Below are 16,842 nucleotides of genomic sequence, written 5' to 3'. Positions count from 1 at the left end.
CATAATAATTTTATGATTATTGTTGACTGACTGACTGAGTCCGGTGGGGAGATAAAGATTATGTACGTTTATGTTCTCAATTACAAGATTAGTCTTGGTTGCTTAGTCGTTTTAATTACAGGATTAGTCTGATAGTACCTAATGGTTTCCTCAAGATTTGGATTATGTCTTTGTATGCAACTTGTGTTACTCATCACCATTGATATCCCGACTAATGCCCTTGACCAGCCACCTTTTCTGTTCGACATATGTGATATAAACGACATAGGAAACTTCGAAGCGAATAGCACCTATGAGAGGACACTCAATAGTCTTTTCCGCTCGCTGCCCTCTAACAACGGAAACGGCTATGGATTTTACAATTCGACCGGAGGAGAAAATTCCGACAAGGTTTATGCAATGGGACTTTGCAGAGGAAATGTTAAGGCCGATGCTTGCGGTAGTTGCCTTAGTGAAGCTACGTATAGTCTCAGAGAGGCTTGTCCAATTGAGAAGGAGGCAATTGGGTGGTACGAAAAGTGCATGTTAAGCTACTCAAACAGCTCCATATATGGCATCATGGAATATGGTGCGAGATATTTGATGAACATAAAAAACGTGTCATCGAACGTGGATGGTTTCAACCAAGACCTCGCGGTCCTACTGGGAAGATTAACAAGTGAAGCCGCAGCAGGTGGTTCTCTTCGTAAGTTTGCAATAGGAAACACAACGGTTACAATTTCTAGTTTTGAAACAATATATGGACTTGTGCAGTGCACTCCAGATTTGTCAGAGGCAGACTGCTCTAACTGCTTAACAACAGCGTTGTCGGACATCCAAAAATGTTGTTATGGGAAAATAGGTGCGAGAGTTGTTACAGCCAGCTGCAACTTATGGTATGAGATGGATCTCTTCTTTGACCCTTCAGCTGTGGCACCATTGCCCAATACCGATATCCCAGCAGGTATGCATATATGGCATGTCCCATTACTCTTACTTTCAAAGTAACAAATATGTGGTTTAATTAGTTTAATTTATGATGTGAATTATTAGGCATCTGGGCTACACTAATTTTCCATCTCACCAGATACTCTGTTTTAAATTTTTTTGATGTCTTCTGCACAACAAGGGATTATTTGTTTGTTTCTAATTTATTGTACCTGCATGTTGAATTTGTTTGGTTTACAAAATTTAAAGACATGATCAACAAGGGATTGATTAATTGATGTAATGAGTTGACAGTTCAACCCCAGAATGCTTTGATCACAGAAGGTTTCTGATTTTTGCAGGAAAGAAGAGTAATGCATCTCGGACTGTCATCATTGTTGTTGTGGCAATTGTTGTTTCTCTGCTACTAATCATATCCATCTGCATTTATCTCAGACTAAGGAAAACAAAGGAAACTCTAGTTGATGGTAATATGTTGAGATAATTAGTTTGTATTTCCTTCCTCTCAAACAGATATATATATATATATATATATATGTTTGAATATATATGCTGAAAGTCCCTGTAAACATGCACAGAACTTATATGTTTTATGTTAAATTGTTCTCATGCGGAGAAGCAGATGAAATTAGAAGTGCAGCAGCCTTGCAATTCGACTTTGGCTCCATTCAAGTTGCCACAAATAACTTTTCAGAAGCAAATAAGCTTGGACGAGGCGGATTTGGTGCTGTATATAGAGTAATGAATGTTCATTATATGAGCAGTCATGTGCCTAAATGGGCAATAAGTTAACTTCAATTTGTTTGAATGCAGGGTCAGCTTTTTAGTGGAGAACATATAGCAGTAAAAAGACTTTCTAAGGATTCTGCACAAGGAGACATAGAGTTTAAAAATGAAGTCTTGTTAGTGGCAAAGCTTCAACATCGGAATTTGGTTAGGCTTCTTGGTTTCTGCCTAGAAGGAAATGAAAGGCTTCTTGTCTATGAGTTTGTCCACAATGCAAGTCTCGATCACTTCGTATTTGGTATGGTTAGATATATGCTTTTATTTCAAAAATTTATCATAAAATTAAGTCTATTTGTGTTTATGACATGCTTCCAAAGGAGGATACACTGCAGCAAATATCATTAACAAAACTCTACTTTTGTATGAATATGTAGACCCAATCAAGCAAGCAGATTTGGATTGGGACAGTTGCTACAAAATCATAATAGGTATTGGGCGAGGGCTCCTTTATCATCATGAAGATTCTCGTCTTAGAATTATTCATCGTGATCTCAAGGCTAGCAACATTTTGTTGGATGAAGAAATGAACCCTAAAATTGCAGATTTTGGCATGGCAAGGTTGTTTCTGCTTGATCAAACACAAGGCGAAACTAGTCGAATTGTGGGAACGTAGTAAGTTCTAGCTAGACCATGTTATATATAATTAAGGCTTATAATCTTGTTATGCTATACCAATAACTCCTAATTAAGTTCATGTATACCACATAATATAGAAAGATCCTAACTACCAAAGATTTAACAATACAAGAAAAAGCAATGAGAAAATTTGTGCATAATCATGAAATTAAGATTTCCATATGATTAATTGAAGTTGATCGATCTTCTTCTTGTTGATTTGCATACAGTGGATATATGGCTCCAGAGTATATGATGCGTGGACAATTTTCAGTTAAGTCTGATGTCTACCGCTTTGGTATAATAGTTTTAGAGATAGTAAGTGGACAAAAAAGCACTTCGCGTCATGGAGATAATGCGGAAGATCTTTTAAGCTATGTAAGTAAAAAGTTAATTTGTATATATGGTTATTACTACAATATTTGAATGCAATGGAAAAATGAAATAAAATTTGTCTCTGATTTTGTTTATTCACATTCACAAATCATGCAGGCATGGAAAAATTGGAGGGAAGGGACAGCTTCAAATTTGATAGATCCAACCTTGAGAGTTGATTCAACAAGTGATACAATGAGATGCATCGAGATTGGATTACTATGTGTGCAACAAAATATTGGTGACAGGCCAACCATGGCTTCAGTCATTCAAATGCTTACTGGCAACTCTCTCATGACTCTCCCACTACCCTCACAACCGGCATTCTTCATGATTGGATCCAACATGCCAGGGGTCATCGGGTCAAATAGATCCAGGAGCAACTCTGTCCAATATTCGGCAAATGAGGCTTCAATTACACAACTCTCTCCTCGTTAGTGCTTGATTTTTTTGTTTTTTGGGCCAAACTTAAAAGCCATCATTAAAAATTCATATTTATTGGATCAGTTTCTACTTCGCTAATCAAATAGCCAACCTCTTCGTTTGCCCAACTGAAGCCTATTTCTACCTTTGATACATATGTAACATTATTGTAACAATTTTCATATGGTGGTAGGATCTAGTTGCATGTGTAGATTCAGAACTCTGTTATCAATACAATCAATAAAATGAGGTACAAACCTACAAAGAATTAAGTGAAGCACTAAAAGGGTCAGTGGCCCTATTGTTCGTTTTGGACTCTCAAAATCTCAGGACCGATTCTACTAACTTTGATGAGTTTATAAATGCTATATGATATACCAATTAAGTTGCATCCTAGCTTCAAATTAATAAGTGGGATATGCGTGGCATAATTGAAATCTGTGTGCACATGATCATCAAAAAAGTCCCTAAAGAGTAAGTTAGAATGGAGAAAAAATCCTTAAAAAATAAGTCACGGGGCGGAATGTGCTGAAAAACAACATAAATTTAATTTTTGACCGAATTGATGGCAAGAATATATTTGAAAATTTTGGAAGCGTGAGAGCCAAATTATTTGTCTAGGAGTAAAGTGGAATACAACATATAATTCAGGGGACATTGCTAAAATTTTCCCTGAAAATTTAATGACTATTTTTGACTGATTGAGTCCCATTAATTCAACACACCGGTGAGGAGATAGGGATATATATATATATATATATATATATATATATATCCTCCTCGCTCCTGTTTATGTTCAATTACAGATAAGAGTATGAGCCGCGGACTACATGCCACACAAAACCAATAATGTTTTCCTCAAGATTTGGATTGTCCCTTTGTACACAACTTGTGCTACTCATCATCACCATAAATTATATCACTACTCAAACCCTTGCTCAACCAACTTTTCAGATTAAGGAAGACGAAGGAAATGCTGGTTGAAGCCTTGAAGGTAATAAGTTCAGATAATTAGTTTGTCTTTACTTCCACTGGAAGAAAATGAACTCCTGTGAACAACCTATTACTATTACAAGCACTTAGAGTTGAATATATATGCTGCAGATCCTTCTAAAAGAACAATGAACTTATATAGCAGGTTAAATTAGAAGTGCAGAAGCCTTGCGATTTGACTTTGGTTCCATTAGAGTTGAATATACATGCTAGAAATCCTTCTAAACATGCAATGAACTCATTTAATTTTTGTTATATATATTGTTCCCCATGCAACGAAGCAGATGAAATTATATGTGCAGAAACGTTGCGATTCGACTTTGGCTCAGTTAGAGCTCCCACAAATAACTTTTCAGAAGCAAATAAGCTTGGAAGAGGCGGATTTGGTGCTGTATACAGAGTAATGAGGCATCATTTTATGAACAATAATGTCAGTACTTATGTGTGTAAATGAGCATGCACTAAGTTAACTTCAGTTTGTTTGAATGCAGGGTAGGCTTTTAATTGGAGAAGATATAGCAGTAAAAAGGCTTTCTAAGGATTCTGCACAAGGAGACATAGAATTTAAAAATGAGGTGGTGTTAGTGGCAAAGCTTCAACATCGGAATTTGGTTAGGCTCCTGGGTTTCTGCCTTGAAAAAAATGCAAGGCTTCTTGTCTATGAATTTGTGCCCAATGCAAGTCTCAATCACTTTGTATTTGGTATGGTTAGATTATACTTTTATTTCGAAAATTAATCATCAAATTGTCCATTTGTTTGTTTGACATGTTTCCAAAGGAGGGCACTGCAACAAATATCATTAACAAAATTTTATTTTGCATAACTATACAGACCCAATCAAGCGAACACATTTGGATTGGGATAGTCGCTACAAAATCATATTAGGCATTGGGCGAGGGCTCCTTTTATCTTCATGAAGATTCTCGTCTTAGGATTATTCATCGGGATCTCAAGACTAGCAACATTTTGTTGGATGAAGAAATGAACCTCAAAATTGCAGATTTTGGCATGGCAAGATTGTTTTTGCTAGATCAAACACAAGGAGAAACCAATCGAATTGTGGGAAACTAGTAAGTACTAGCTAGACCATGTTGTATATAAGGCTTATAATCTTGTTAAGCTATATGAGATTTAAGAATACAAGAAAAAGCAATAAGAAATGTTGAGCATAATCATGAAAGCTTTCCCTCTAGGTTAATTAAAGTTGACCTTCTTATTTTTTATCTCCATATAGTGGGTATATGGCTCTAGAGTATATGATGCGTAGGCAATTTTCTGTTAAGTCTGATGTCGATAGCTTTTGTGTAATAATTTTGGAGATGGTAAATGGACAAAAATGTAGTTCTTTCTGTTATGGAGAGAATGCGGAAGATCTTTTAAGCTATGTAAGTAAAAAGTTAATTTGTATGGTTATTACTGCAATATTTGAATACAACGGAAAAATTAAATAAAAATTGTCTCTGATTTTGTTTATTCACATTCGCAAATCATGCAGGCATAGAAAAATTGGAGGGAAGGGACAGCTTCAAATTTGATATATCCAACCTTGAGAGTTGATTCAACAAGTGAAATACTGAAATGCATCCAGATTGGATTACTATGTGTGCAAAAAAATATTGGTGATAGGCCAACCATGGCTTCAGTCATTCACATGCTTACAGGCAAATGTCTCATGACTGCTCTCCCACTACCCTCACAACCGGCATTCTTTATGGTTGGATCCGACATTCCTGGGGTCATCGGGTCAAATGGATCCAGGAGCAACTCTGTCCATTATTCGGCAAATGAAGCTTCAATTACACAACTATCTCCTCGTTAATTAGTGCTTGCTTTTATTGTTTATTGGGCCAAACTTAAAATATCCGTCATAAAAATTTCATATGCATTGGATCAGTTTCTCTTTTCCTAATCATTTAATCAACCTCTTCTGGCCAAAAAAAAAAAAATCAACCTCTTGGTTTACCCAGTTGAAACCCAACCCACATCTCCGAGGCCCAAAAGTAGTTAAATTGGACAAAGGGCAAATTGAGTCGGTTGTAATTTACTCAAGATTGTATATTTAAGGCCTCTGTCTACTTGTTCGTTGATTAATGTTACATGCATGTAGCATATAAACAGATTACACTGAAGAGAGATTGAATCGACTTTGCATAGGTTCACAACTATTAACATAGAACTATGTTAATCTCTTGGGTTTGCCTAAGGGTGTGGGTGGGTGGGGTAAGTGTTGAGATTAGACTAGTTTTGCCGTTTTGGGTACGACTTCCAATGTAACTAAAACAAACTATCGACTATCTATATATATATATATATATATATATGTGGGAACCGGTTTTACCATGATGGATAAAGGCCGGATCGGGGCTGGGCCAGGTAATAATTTCGTTAAGGCTTAAGGCCCAGTTCAATGAAGATTAAAACCCAAGAATGGAACCAGCTTGAAGAAACGGCCCGAAATGCGATTAGACTATATGAGATTGGCCATACGTGGAAAACAAACCACGTTCTTGTGATCCAAGAACGTGGGTAGTTACTCTCCATCCACTCCACTCAAGCATCACTCTCCCATGCAAAACGGGAAATCCGGAGTGTGAGAGTGGAGGGGGATCCTTGGGAAGCAAGGATCGGTTTATCAATCTATAAATAGCCCGGATAAGTGAACAGCAAAGATATGCAATTATTTTGTGCTTTACTTACAGCCGAATTGAGTAAATATTTACTTTGGCATCAGAGTATCTTTTACAGGAGGACATCCCTCGCTTTTTGGACATCAAGAGTTTACCAGTCATATTTGTTCATCTCCGGGTCAAGTGCTTCAACCAATTATTTATTGTTGGCTAATTAATTTATTTCCGAGAATTTTAGCTCCAACATGTTATCAATACGATCGGTACAAATAAAACCTCCATGATCTTAACAGAGCAAGATTTTCCAATTAACCCTGCATTTATAACCCGCTATCTGTGGCTTTAGATCAAAATAGTAGTACGCAAGCACATAAATGTGGTCAAACTCGGCGGCGAAACCTTAGAAGTTGCTTTGTAACTTAATACGAAAGTACTACCTTAGAAGTTGAAACTTCTTGACTTTGTCACCACTCATGTTTCAATCAATGTTTTTATTAATCACCAATAAGTCAAAACATACATTCTTCGTCATGGCGTAAGCCTTAAAGCTTTTATAGGTTCAGTATTAAGTCATCAATCAATTTGCAACACAAGGGAACAATGGCTTCCTCAAGATTTGGATTATTCCTTTCTTTACAACTTGTGTTTGCGTTACCCATCACCATTAATATAATCACTACTCAAGCACTTGATCAGCCACCTTTTCTGTACAACTTCTGTTTGAACGAAACAGGTAACTACACAGCTAGTAGTACCTATAAGACAAACCTCTATAGTCTTCTCCCCTCGCTGCCCTCTAACAGCAACAACGGTAACGGCTATGGGTTTTACAAATCGTCGGAAGGCGAAAACTCTGACAAAGTCTATGCAATTGGACTTTGCAGGGGAGATGTTAAGCTCGATGCTTGTGGCAGCTGCCTCAATGACGCCACAGATCTTCTCACACGGGCTTGTCCTACACAGAAGGAAGCAATCGGATGGTACGACAATTGCATGTTACGCTACTCGAACCACTCCATAGCTGGCATCGTGGAGAGTACGCCTGCTTTGTATATGTGGAACATACGTACAGAACGTGTCATCTTCGGACGTGGACGGGTTCAACCAAGAGCTGGCGACCCTATTGGGAAGACTAAAAAGTGAAGCTGCAGCAGGTGGTTCAGGTCTCAAGTTTGCAGTGGGAAATGCAACGGCTCCCAACTCAACAATATTATATGGACTTGTGCAGTGCACTCCAGATTTGGCTGGGGTACAGTGCAATGATTGCTTAGAATCAGCTCTGGGATACATCCCACAATGTTGTAATGGGAAAAGAGGTGGGAGAGTTATTACACCCAGCTGTAACTTCAGGTATGAGATTTACCCCTTCTTTTACCCTTCAGCTCAGGCACCACCACCATCGCCGCCATTCAATACACCAGTCTCACCGCCTCTTCCTCCACCACCATCCAATACTACAACTCCAGGAGGTATATATATATATATTTATATGTCATGTCCCATTACGTACGATTTCAAAGTAAAAAAATTAATATATGTATGTGGTTTAATTTGTTTAAGATAGGTGTGAATTGTACATCTGGGCTACACTAATTTTCTATCCCACCAACCAGATTCTCTGTTTTATTTTTCTCTTTTTGATGTCTTCTGCAAAAAAACAGGGAATGCTCTGTTCTTCTAATTAATTCTACCAGCAGATTGAATTTTGTTTGTTCCCAAACTTTGATATCTCGATTTGTAAATTACTTTAAATTATTCCTTGGTAGAATGGAAAGTTGTACCCCAGAATGCTCTGAACAATACAGAGGATTTCGGATTTTTGCAGGAAAGAAGAGTAATAAATCTCGAACTGTCATCATTATTGTTGTGGCAATTGTTGCTTCTCTGCTACTAATCATATCCATCTGCATTTATCTCAGAGTAAAGAAGAGAAAGAAAATACTGGTTGAAGGTAAATTAGCTTGTCTTTACTTCTACTGAAACAAAATGAACTCCTCTCAAGAATTTATTACTATTGTAATTAAGCATTTAGAGTTTATATATATGATAGAAAATTAGAAATCCTTCTAAACCTGCAATGAACTTATTTAATTTTCGTTAAATTGTTCGTCATGTGAATAACAGATGAAATTATAAGTGCAGAAGCCTTGCAATTCGACTTTGGCTCCATTAGAGTTGCAACACATAACTTTTCTGAAACAAATAAGCTTGGACAAGGCGGATTTGGTGCTGTATACAGAGTAACGAAACATCATTATATGAGCAATAATTTCAGTCATGTGCCTAAAAAAGCGATAAGTTAACTTTAGACTGTTTGAATGCAGGGAAGGCTTTTCAATGGAGAAGATATAGCAGTGAAAAGACTTTCTAGGGATTCTGCACAAGGAGACATAGAATTTAAAAATGAGGTCTTGTTAGTGGCAAAGCTTCAACATCGAAATTTGGTTAGGCTCCTAGGTTTTTGCCTAGAAAGAAACGAAAGGCTTCTTGTTTATGAGTTTGTCCCCAATTCAAGTCTTGATCACTTCATATTTGGTATGGTTAGAATTATGCTTTTATTTTGAAGATTTATCATAAAACTCCATTTGTGTGTATGACATACTTCCCAAAGAAAACACTATAATTCTTATTTTTGCATGTACATGTAGACCCAATCAAGCGAGCGCATTTGGATTGGGATAGTCGCTACAAAATCATAATAGGCATTGGCCGAGGGCTCCTTTACCTTCATGAAGATTCTCGGCTTAGAATTATCCATCGTGACCTCAAGGCTAGCAATGTTTTGTTGGATGCAGAAATGAACCCCAAAATTGCAGATTTTGGTATGGCAAGGTTGTTTGTGGTTGATCAAACTCAAGGCAAAACTAATCGAATTGTGGGGACCTAGTAAGTACTCTACCATATTATATATGTGGCTGATATATAATGGTGTTAAGCTGTACCAAAAATATTTTAGTTTATGTGTACCATACAATTGTTAGAATGATCCTAGCTACCATTGGCTTAACAATACAAGTAAAGAACAAGAAATAAGATGATTTGAGCATAACCATGAAAAATCTGCATCCAAGTTAGTCAAAATTGACTTTTTTTCTTGTTGATATGTAGTGGATATATGTCTCCAGAGTATATAATGCGTGGGCAATTTTCTGTTAAGTCCGATGTTTATAGCTTTGGCGTATTGGTTTTGGAGATAATAAGTGGACAGAAAAATAGCTCTTTTCGTCTTGGAGAGAATGAGGAGGATCTTCTAAGCTTTGTAAGTACCACAAAAAGTTGGGTTATGTCCTTTTGTAGTGAGGGACACCATTGCTGCAATTGATGAAATGAAAGAATGGAAAATGATCTCTGATATTTTTTTTCTGCACATTCACAAAATAATGCAGGCATGGAATAGTTGGAAGGAGGGGACAGCTTCAAATTTAATAGATCCCATGTTGAGGACTGGTTCAAGAGGTGAAATAATGAGATGCATGCACATTGGATTGTTATGTGTTCAACAAAATATAGCAAATAGGCCAAACATGACTTCAGTTATTCTCATGCTTACTAGCAACTCTGTCACTCTCCCAGTACCCTCGCAACCACCATTTTTTATGCATAATGACATTGGATCCTCGTCTGACATGTCCTTGGGATTCATGAGTAAGATAGGGGTAACAGGGTCGGATCAATCTAAGAGCAACTCTGTCCGAAGACTGTCATAAGAGGCTTCAATTACCGAGCTATATCCTCGCTAGTGCTTGAAGATGGAATGAAACTGCAATATTATGAAATGTTTGTGTTGTAATTTTGCACCACTTTGGTCCATTGACTCCATTTTCTTTTTGGTTATGAAGAGGACTTTTGCTAGTCATAGTATCTGTTTTCCAAATTATTTTTCAGTCATCATTTTAGGCCAAGTGCATATATAATATCTGTTTTCCAATTTGTAAGTACCACAAAAATTGGGTTATGTGTTTCTGTGTGGGACTATTGCTGCAATTGATGAAACGAAAGTGAAAACTAATCTCTAATATGATTTTTTTTTTCTTTTTCTGCACATTCACAAAGTTTTGCAGCCATGGAGAAGTTGGAATGAGGGGACAGCTTCAAATTTAATAGATCCAATGTTGAGGACTGGCTCAAGAAGTGAAATAGTGAGATGCATCCACATTGGATTGTTATGTGTGCAACAAAATATAGCAGATAGGCCAACCATGACTTTAGTTATTCTCATGCTTACTAATGCAGATCAGATTTTGAACATAGCCACCAACTCAATTAAAACACGACACAAGAGTAAAGGACAATGCAATCCTGCCTACAGCTAAAATAGCTATTGTATTTTTCTATTAATCATCAAAAACTAAACAGAATAACTACAAAACATGACTTAAATAGCCTCTTAACCCTACGGTATTAGGAAATTAGTAAAAAGAAAATAATAAAATAAAGATTACAATATTCTTAATTAAGAAATAATAATTAAAAGTTGACTTTTGTCATAGGTCTTCTTTGGGCCATTTTGGGCTGATTTCGATCTTGATTAGGCCCCTATGCTCCTGCATCAAACTCCCTGGTTGGAAAGAATTCATCCTCGAATTCGAACCATTGATTGGAGAGAATCCCAGCAAAATCTTTCATTGTGATAAAGTCATTTCTAATTTGGTTTGAGATTGAAATCTTCCTTTCCAAATAAACAAATATTTGGAATATCTGACATTGCTCGAATTGAGAAATTTATTTCTGCCATTAAATCTCGCCACCAAAACTTTCCTTTCAGCACTTTTTATTTGATTGACAAAATCAACCAATTGCTTAGGCGTCTGCAAACTTAAAATATTGGTCCCAATAAAATCAATTGAGGGAAAGCTATCATCCTCTTGATTCTTCTCCTCAATTTCTTGCACTTGAAAGTTATCATCACAAATCTCACACTCACCTTATGCACAACAATCATATCTTGGAGGTAGATCTAAATTCAATAAATCTAATCATTCAAGTCATACTGAAAAACTTCACAACTAAAATTTGTGTAATAAGAGCTAACCGTTTTTCCTTTTTGATAATTGAAAATTTGTTCAATTCAATGAAATCTTTTATCCAATTGAAACTTTCCTTCTACTAGCTCACACCATGGAACACAATGACAAAAATAACCAACATCTCCCTCCCCGTCAGAACCCTCACCATCTTGGCTTGAAGTTTCGATGCGAGCGACATGCTGATGAAAAAGGGTAACGTCTCCTTCCCTATCAGAACTCTTACCGCCTCAGCGTTGAGCTTCGATGCAAGCGACACGAACCGTAAGTTGTTGGATCTTCCTTTTGATCTCTTTCATGTCGTCATTAAAGTTGTTACAAGCCTTCATTCGAAAACCTCCCCAACCACGCCTTTTGCCAGCCATGGAGTGCACTACTCGAACGCCACCATACATCAACTGTACTTTGATACCAAATGATGTAGATCAGATTTCGAACATAGCCACCAACTCAATTAAAACACGACATAAGAGTAAAGGACAAAGCAATCCTGCCTACAACTAAAATAGTTATTGTATTTTTCTATTAATTATCAAAAACTAAACAGAATAACTTCAAAACATAACTTAAATAGCCTCTTAAACCTATGGTATTAGGAAATTAGTAAAAGGAAAATAATAAAATAAAGATTACAATATTCTTAATTAAGAAAATAATAATTAAAAGTTGACTTTTGTCATAGGTCTTCTTTGGGCCATTTTAGGCTGATTTCGATCTTGATTAGGCCCCTATGCTCCTACATCACTTACTAGCAACTCTCTCAGTCTACCAGTACGTGCGTACCCTCACAACCACCATTTTTTATGTATAATGGCACCGGATCGTCATCTGAAATGTCTTCCGGATTTGTGAATAATTTAGGTGTGAAACAGTCGGATCGATCTAAGAGCAACTTTGTTCAAAAACTACCACATGAGACTCCAATTGCAGAGCTATCTCCTCGCTAGCTAGTGCTTAATGATGGAATGAAACTACAATATTATGAAATGTTTATGTTTGTAAATTTGTAATTTTGTACCACTTTGGTCCATTTTCTTTTAGATAATGTGGTTGAATTTTTAGGACCTTAGGGTAGGCAAGGAGTAAAATTTTGGTTTCGAGAAAATTTTCGCGAAAATTTCGATTTCGACAAAATTAGACAAAAACGACGAAAATTGCTATCAAAATACGGAAATTTTGAATGAAACTTGATCATATATTTATTTAATATATTATCTATTACATTGATAAAAAATATTGAAGAAACCAAATTATATAATAGGTTTCATGTGATATAAGATGAATATAATGCGCGCTGGAAACAAATACTGTTAAATAAAATTAGTATAATGAATAAATGAAATTAGTATATTCTTTATATTCTATAATCTATACACTAACCCTAATACTAAACCCTATATATTCTTTATACTCCACAATCTATGCACTAAATCCTATATACTCTATAAAATAAATCCTATATCCTATATACTCTACAATCTATGCACTAAATCCTATATATTCTTTATACTCTACAATCTATATACTATATCCTAAACTCTATATATTCTTTAGGATATAGTATAAGATATTAGGGTTTAAGCCCTTTAAGGTTTTTTTTAATTATTTTTTATATAAAAATGTATTAGGGTTTAGGGTTTAAAAACAACTAAACGAAACTCCAAAAGAGTCAAACCAAACCCCAAACGAAAACCCAAATCCATTTTTTTCTTTCCAAATGCCCAAAGGCCCCAAACCCTAATCAACCCTAAAGCCTTTTATTTTTATCTTTTATTTTTTGTTCTTTCCTTCCTTTTTTTTTTTTTTTTTTTTTAATTTCCTTTCTTTTCTTCCTTGCCTGTGACTCTCTCTTCCTCTTTTCTCTCATTTATCTCTCCCAGCCCTGCGTGCACAGTCTTCTCTCTCCTCCCTCTCCCTCCTTGATCTATTCCTTCCTCCTTCCCTGATCTTCCTCTCTTCCTCTCTTCCTCCTCTCCCTCCTTGATCTCCTTTCCCTCTTAGATCTCTTTTCTTTCCTCCCTCCCCAATCACCCTCCGATTTGCCGCCTCCGGCAACCATTGGCAACTGGAGATCTGAGATGAAAATGGGGCTGGAGTATGAGTGTGTAAATGATAGTGAAATTTTTGAAATTTGGAGAAATTTAACAAAAACATACTTGGAGCGTGTTCGATAAATTTTGTGAAATTTTGCCGAAATAATTACGAAAAATAGTCAGATACGAGATAAAATTTTGGGACAAAAAAAAACCAAAAATTTCGGCGAAATTTCATTCCTTGAGAGTAGGTTCTGAATGGGTAATTTAATTGAATGAAACTGCAATATTATGTAATGTTTATGTTGTAATTTTGCACCACTTAATTTGGTCCTTTTTCTTTTAGATGATGTGGTTCATTAACTTCATTGTTTAGGTAGGTTCTGAAATGGACATAATATCTGCTTTCCAAATTCCTGATTGAACTCCTAAAGCCCATTGACAAGTTGTGTTCATTGTCGAAGACTGAGTACTAAACATTATATGAAAAGTTGTTGGAACTGTGATTTGGTACTCAAGCCCAAAATTCAGTAGGAAATTTGCAGTCTTGGACAAGTGTTGGGCAGCCCAATTACAAAATAGCCCACAAACTGTGTACTCAATATTGGTTGCATGGCTGTAGCTGCTGTAATTCATTCCTCAACAAGTTCAAAGCCTCCTTGGAACCACACATTTCTTAAACGAAGAGAGAAATTATAGCCCATAGCCTCCGTGGAGGGGCCTCCTACTTTTTTAGCACTGACGTCAAATCAATTACTTCTTTTTTCAATCGTTTGGCACATGAAATATCTAAAATGCTCCTCCCTGGCAAAACAAAAAAATTGTCTAAAAATTAAAATGTTCTTAATATAAATATTTCACTAACAATATCAAACCCAAGCATATTCACCTTTTGAGTTTTGAGCTCTGAAGGGGTGTGCAGTGAGAGGAAAGGGGCGTTCAAAAAGTGCTTTAATTCCTGTTTTGAGCTCTGTTTTTCAGGAACCAAATGCGGTAAAGAGAGAAAAAGAGTTTTAATCAGTAGTCATATGATGTGGTACTGAACAAGCGCATAGGTGTGGTCAACAGGCAAAACCTTAGAAGTTGCTATGGAATTCTAAAATGCCCTTAATATAAAGAGCAGTAGCCGGTTTTATTCGGCTATGTGTAGCTTCAACACATTTCATAGTTGCTGGACACAGCAACTCCTAAACATAAGTGGGCCAGTTTAGTTGCAAACACATATTTTGGACAATTGAGTCAAACCCACTATCTAGCCAATTATCTTAATTTAGTTGTAAGTTGTATCTATAATATACATTCGTTGTTATTTTAATTAAGCCACATTTTGAGCAAGAGGGAAAATTTATATTTAATGTACACCCACAAATATTGTGTGGCTTAGCAAGATCAATTAAAGATCATCAAAATCTGACCAAATTTTCAATGAATAGCAACATAAGGGAAAATAGTTTTAATTCCTGTTTTGAGCTCTGTTTTTCACAAACCAAAGGCAGTAAAGAGAGAAAAGGAGTTTTAATCAGTAATCATAAGATGTGGTCCTGAACAAGCGCATAGGTGGGGTCAACGGGCGAAATCTTAGAAGTTGCTGTGGAATTCTTAGCCATGTTCTGAACCACAGCCGTTTCAATCAATGGGATAATTTGTTGAAGATATTGACAATGAGTCCAAGTATACATCTCAGCACATAAATCCATCCTGCATAAAAACATATATCACAATGATTGATCACAATTGTTGACTGAAATGAGTTCCACACCAGTAAGTAGATAGAGATGTTTTCATACTTCTTTTTTTTTTTTTTTTTTTTTTAACATATTGAGTTATTCGAATTCTGACTCATTTTCCCATTCTTCCTCACCTTTCGTAGCCGACCCGAAAAAGATAATGTTTGTATTTGATTACAGAGCAAGGGCCGTGGATTGCCACACAAGGCAATGGTTCCCCCAAGATTTGGGTTATGCCTTGCTATGCCAATTGTGTTACTCAGCATCACTTTTAATATCAGCACCACTCAAGCAGTTGATCAGTCACCTTTTCAGACCACCTTCTGTTTTAACGACAAAGGTAACTACACAGCTAACAGTACCTATCAGACAAACCTCTATGCTCTTCTCCCCTCCCTCCGCCCATCTAATAACAACCGCGGCGGCTACTGGTTTTACAATGCGTCAAGAGGTGAAGACCCTGACAAAGTCTATGCAATCCGACTTTTCAGAGGAGATGTTAAGCTTGATACTTGCGCTACTTGCCTCAGAAACGCTACTAATCATCTCACACATGCCTGTCCTAACCAGAAGGAGGCAATTGGATGGTACGGCAATTGCATGTTTCGCTACTCAAACCGCTTCATATTTGGCAAAATGGAAAATAGCCCTGACTTCTATACACGGAACACACAAAACTTGTCATCATTGAGCGTGGATGAGTTCACCCTCGGCACCCTCATGGAAAGACTAACAAGCGAAGCCGCGGCAGCTGGTTCTGTTCATAAGTTTGCAGTTGGAAACGCAACTGCTGCAAATTCTAATCGAAGTACAATATTTGGACTTGCTCAGTGCACTCCAGATTTGTCTGAGGCTCACTGCAAAACGTGCTTAAAATCGGCTTTGGCAAACATACCAGAATGTTGTTTTGGGAAGACCTAAAGGACATAAAAAATTGGAAGCTGTGGGTGGTGAGTATTTCCAGGAGCTAGTATATATCCAGATCATTCTTTCAACAGTCAATTCACAATAGATCACGATTTGTAATGCACAGCCTCATGAAAGAGCTAGCTCAATTTGTTTCTGGAGAGTTCTGTTTCAGATTGGATGATGAGGATAGTACTCAAAACAAAGCTTTTGAGAAGGCTCGTCATTGATCATATATACGTCGGCAACGTGAGGTAACTACAAGATTTGAGTCCTTCAGTAGACTTGATTCCTTACGCACCTTCCTTGATGTAGAACAAATGACAGAACGGTTCATGCAACAACTCGACAGCCAGAAGGCCAAGAAAAGGAACAAGTTTCAGCCCGGCCCAGTGTCAGAAATGG

The 16,842-nt window shown here is 36.8% G+C and overlaps 2 protein-coding genes and 1 pseudogene across 8 annotated transcripts; all 3 read left to right on the top strand.

Moving 5' to 3' along the window:
• The first annotated feature begins 141 nt into the window (after positions 1–141).
• On the top strand, positions 142–3,141 carry LOC147291923 (cysteine-rich receptor-like protein kinase 29). 7 transcript variants are annotated; one of them, XM_086238236.1, is made up of 7 exons: positions 142–943; positions 1,269–1,394; positions 1,550–1,665; positions 1,741–1,951; positions 2,088–2,325; positions 2,559–2,706; positions 2,821–3,141. In XM_086238236.1, the coding sequence occupies exons 1-7, from the start codon at positions 142–144 to the stop codon at positions 3,139–3,141; spliced, it is 1,962 nt and encodes a 653-aa protein (XP_086094362.1). The 7 variants fall into 7 exon arrangements, with proteins under 7 accessions (XP_086094362.1, XP_086094366.1, XP_086094365.1 ...); XM_086238240.1 differs by having other exon boundaries at positions 1,547–1,665; XM_086238239.1 differs by having other exon boundaries at positions 1,544–1,665.
• A 1,210-nt stretch (positions 3,142–4,351) lies between these two features.
• On the top strand, positions 4,352–10,667 carry LOC147291922 (cysteine-rich receptor-like protein kinase 26; annotated as a pseudogene).
• Positions 10,668–15,741: 5,074 nt separating this feature from the next.
• Positions 15,742–16,452, top strand: LOC147291921 (cysteine-rich receptor-like protein kinase 26). Its single transcript, XM_086236083.1, has one exon. The coding sequence runs from the start codon at positions 15,742–15,744 to the stop codon at positions 16,450–16,452; it is 711 nt and encodes a 236-aa protein (XP_086092209.1).
• The last annotated feature ends 390 nt before the right edge of the window (positions 16,453–16,842 follow it).

The sequence above is a fragment of the Dryas octopetala genome, chromosome 3 (assembly GCF_963921425.1).
Source record: "Dryas octopetala chromosome 3, drDryOcto1.1, whole genome shotgun sequence".
In the NCBI taxonomy this organism is placed as follows: Eukaryota; Viridiplantae; Streptophyta; class Magnoliopsida; order Rosales; family Rosaceae; genus Dryas; species Dryas octopetala.
Note: the sequence above shows the minus strand (reverse complement) of the source record. Positions and strands in the feature narration are given on the sequence as shown.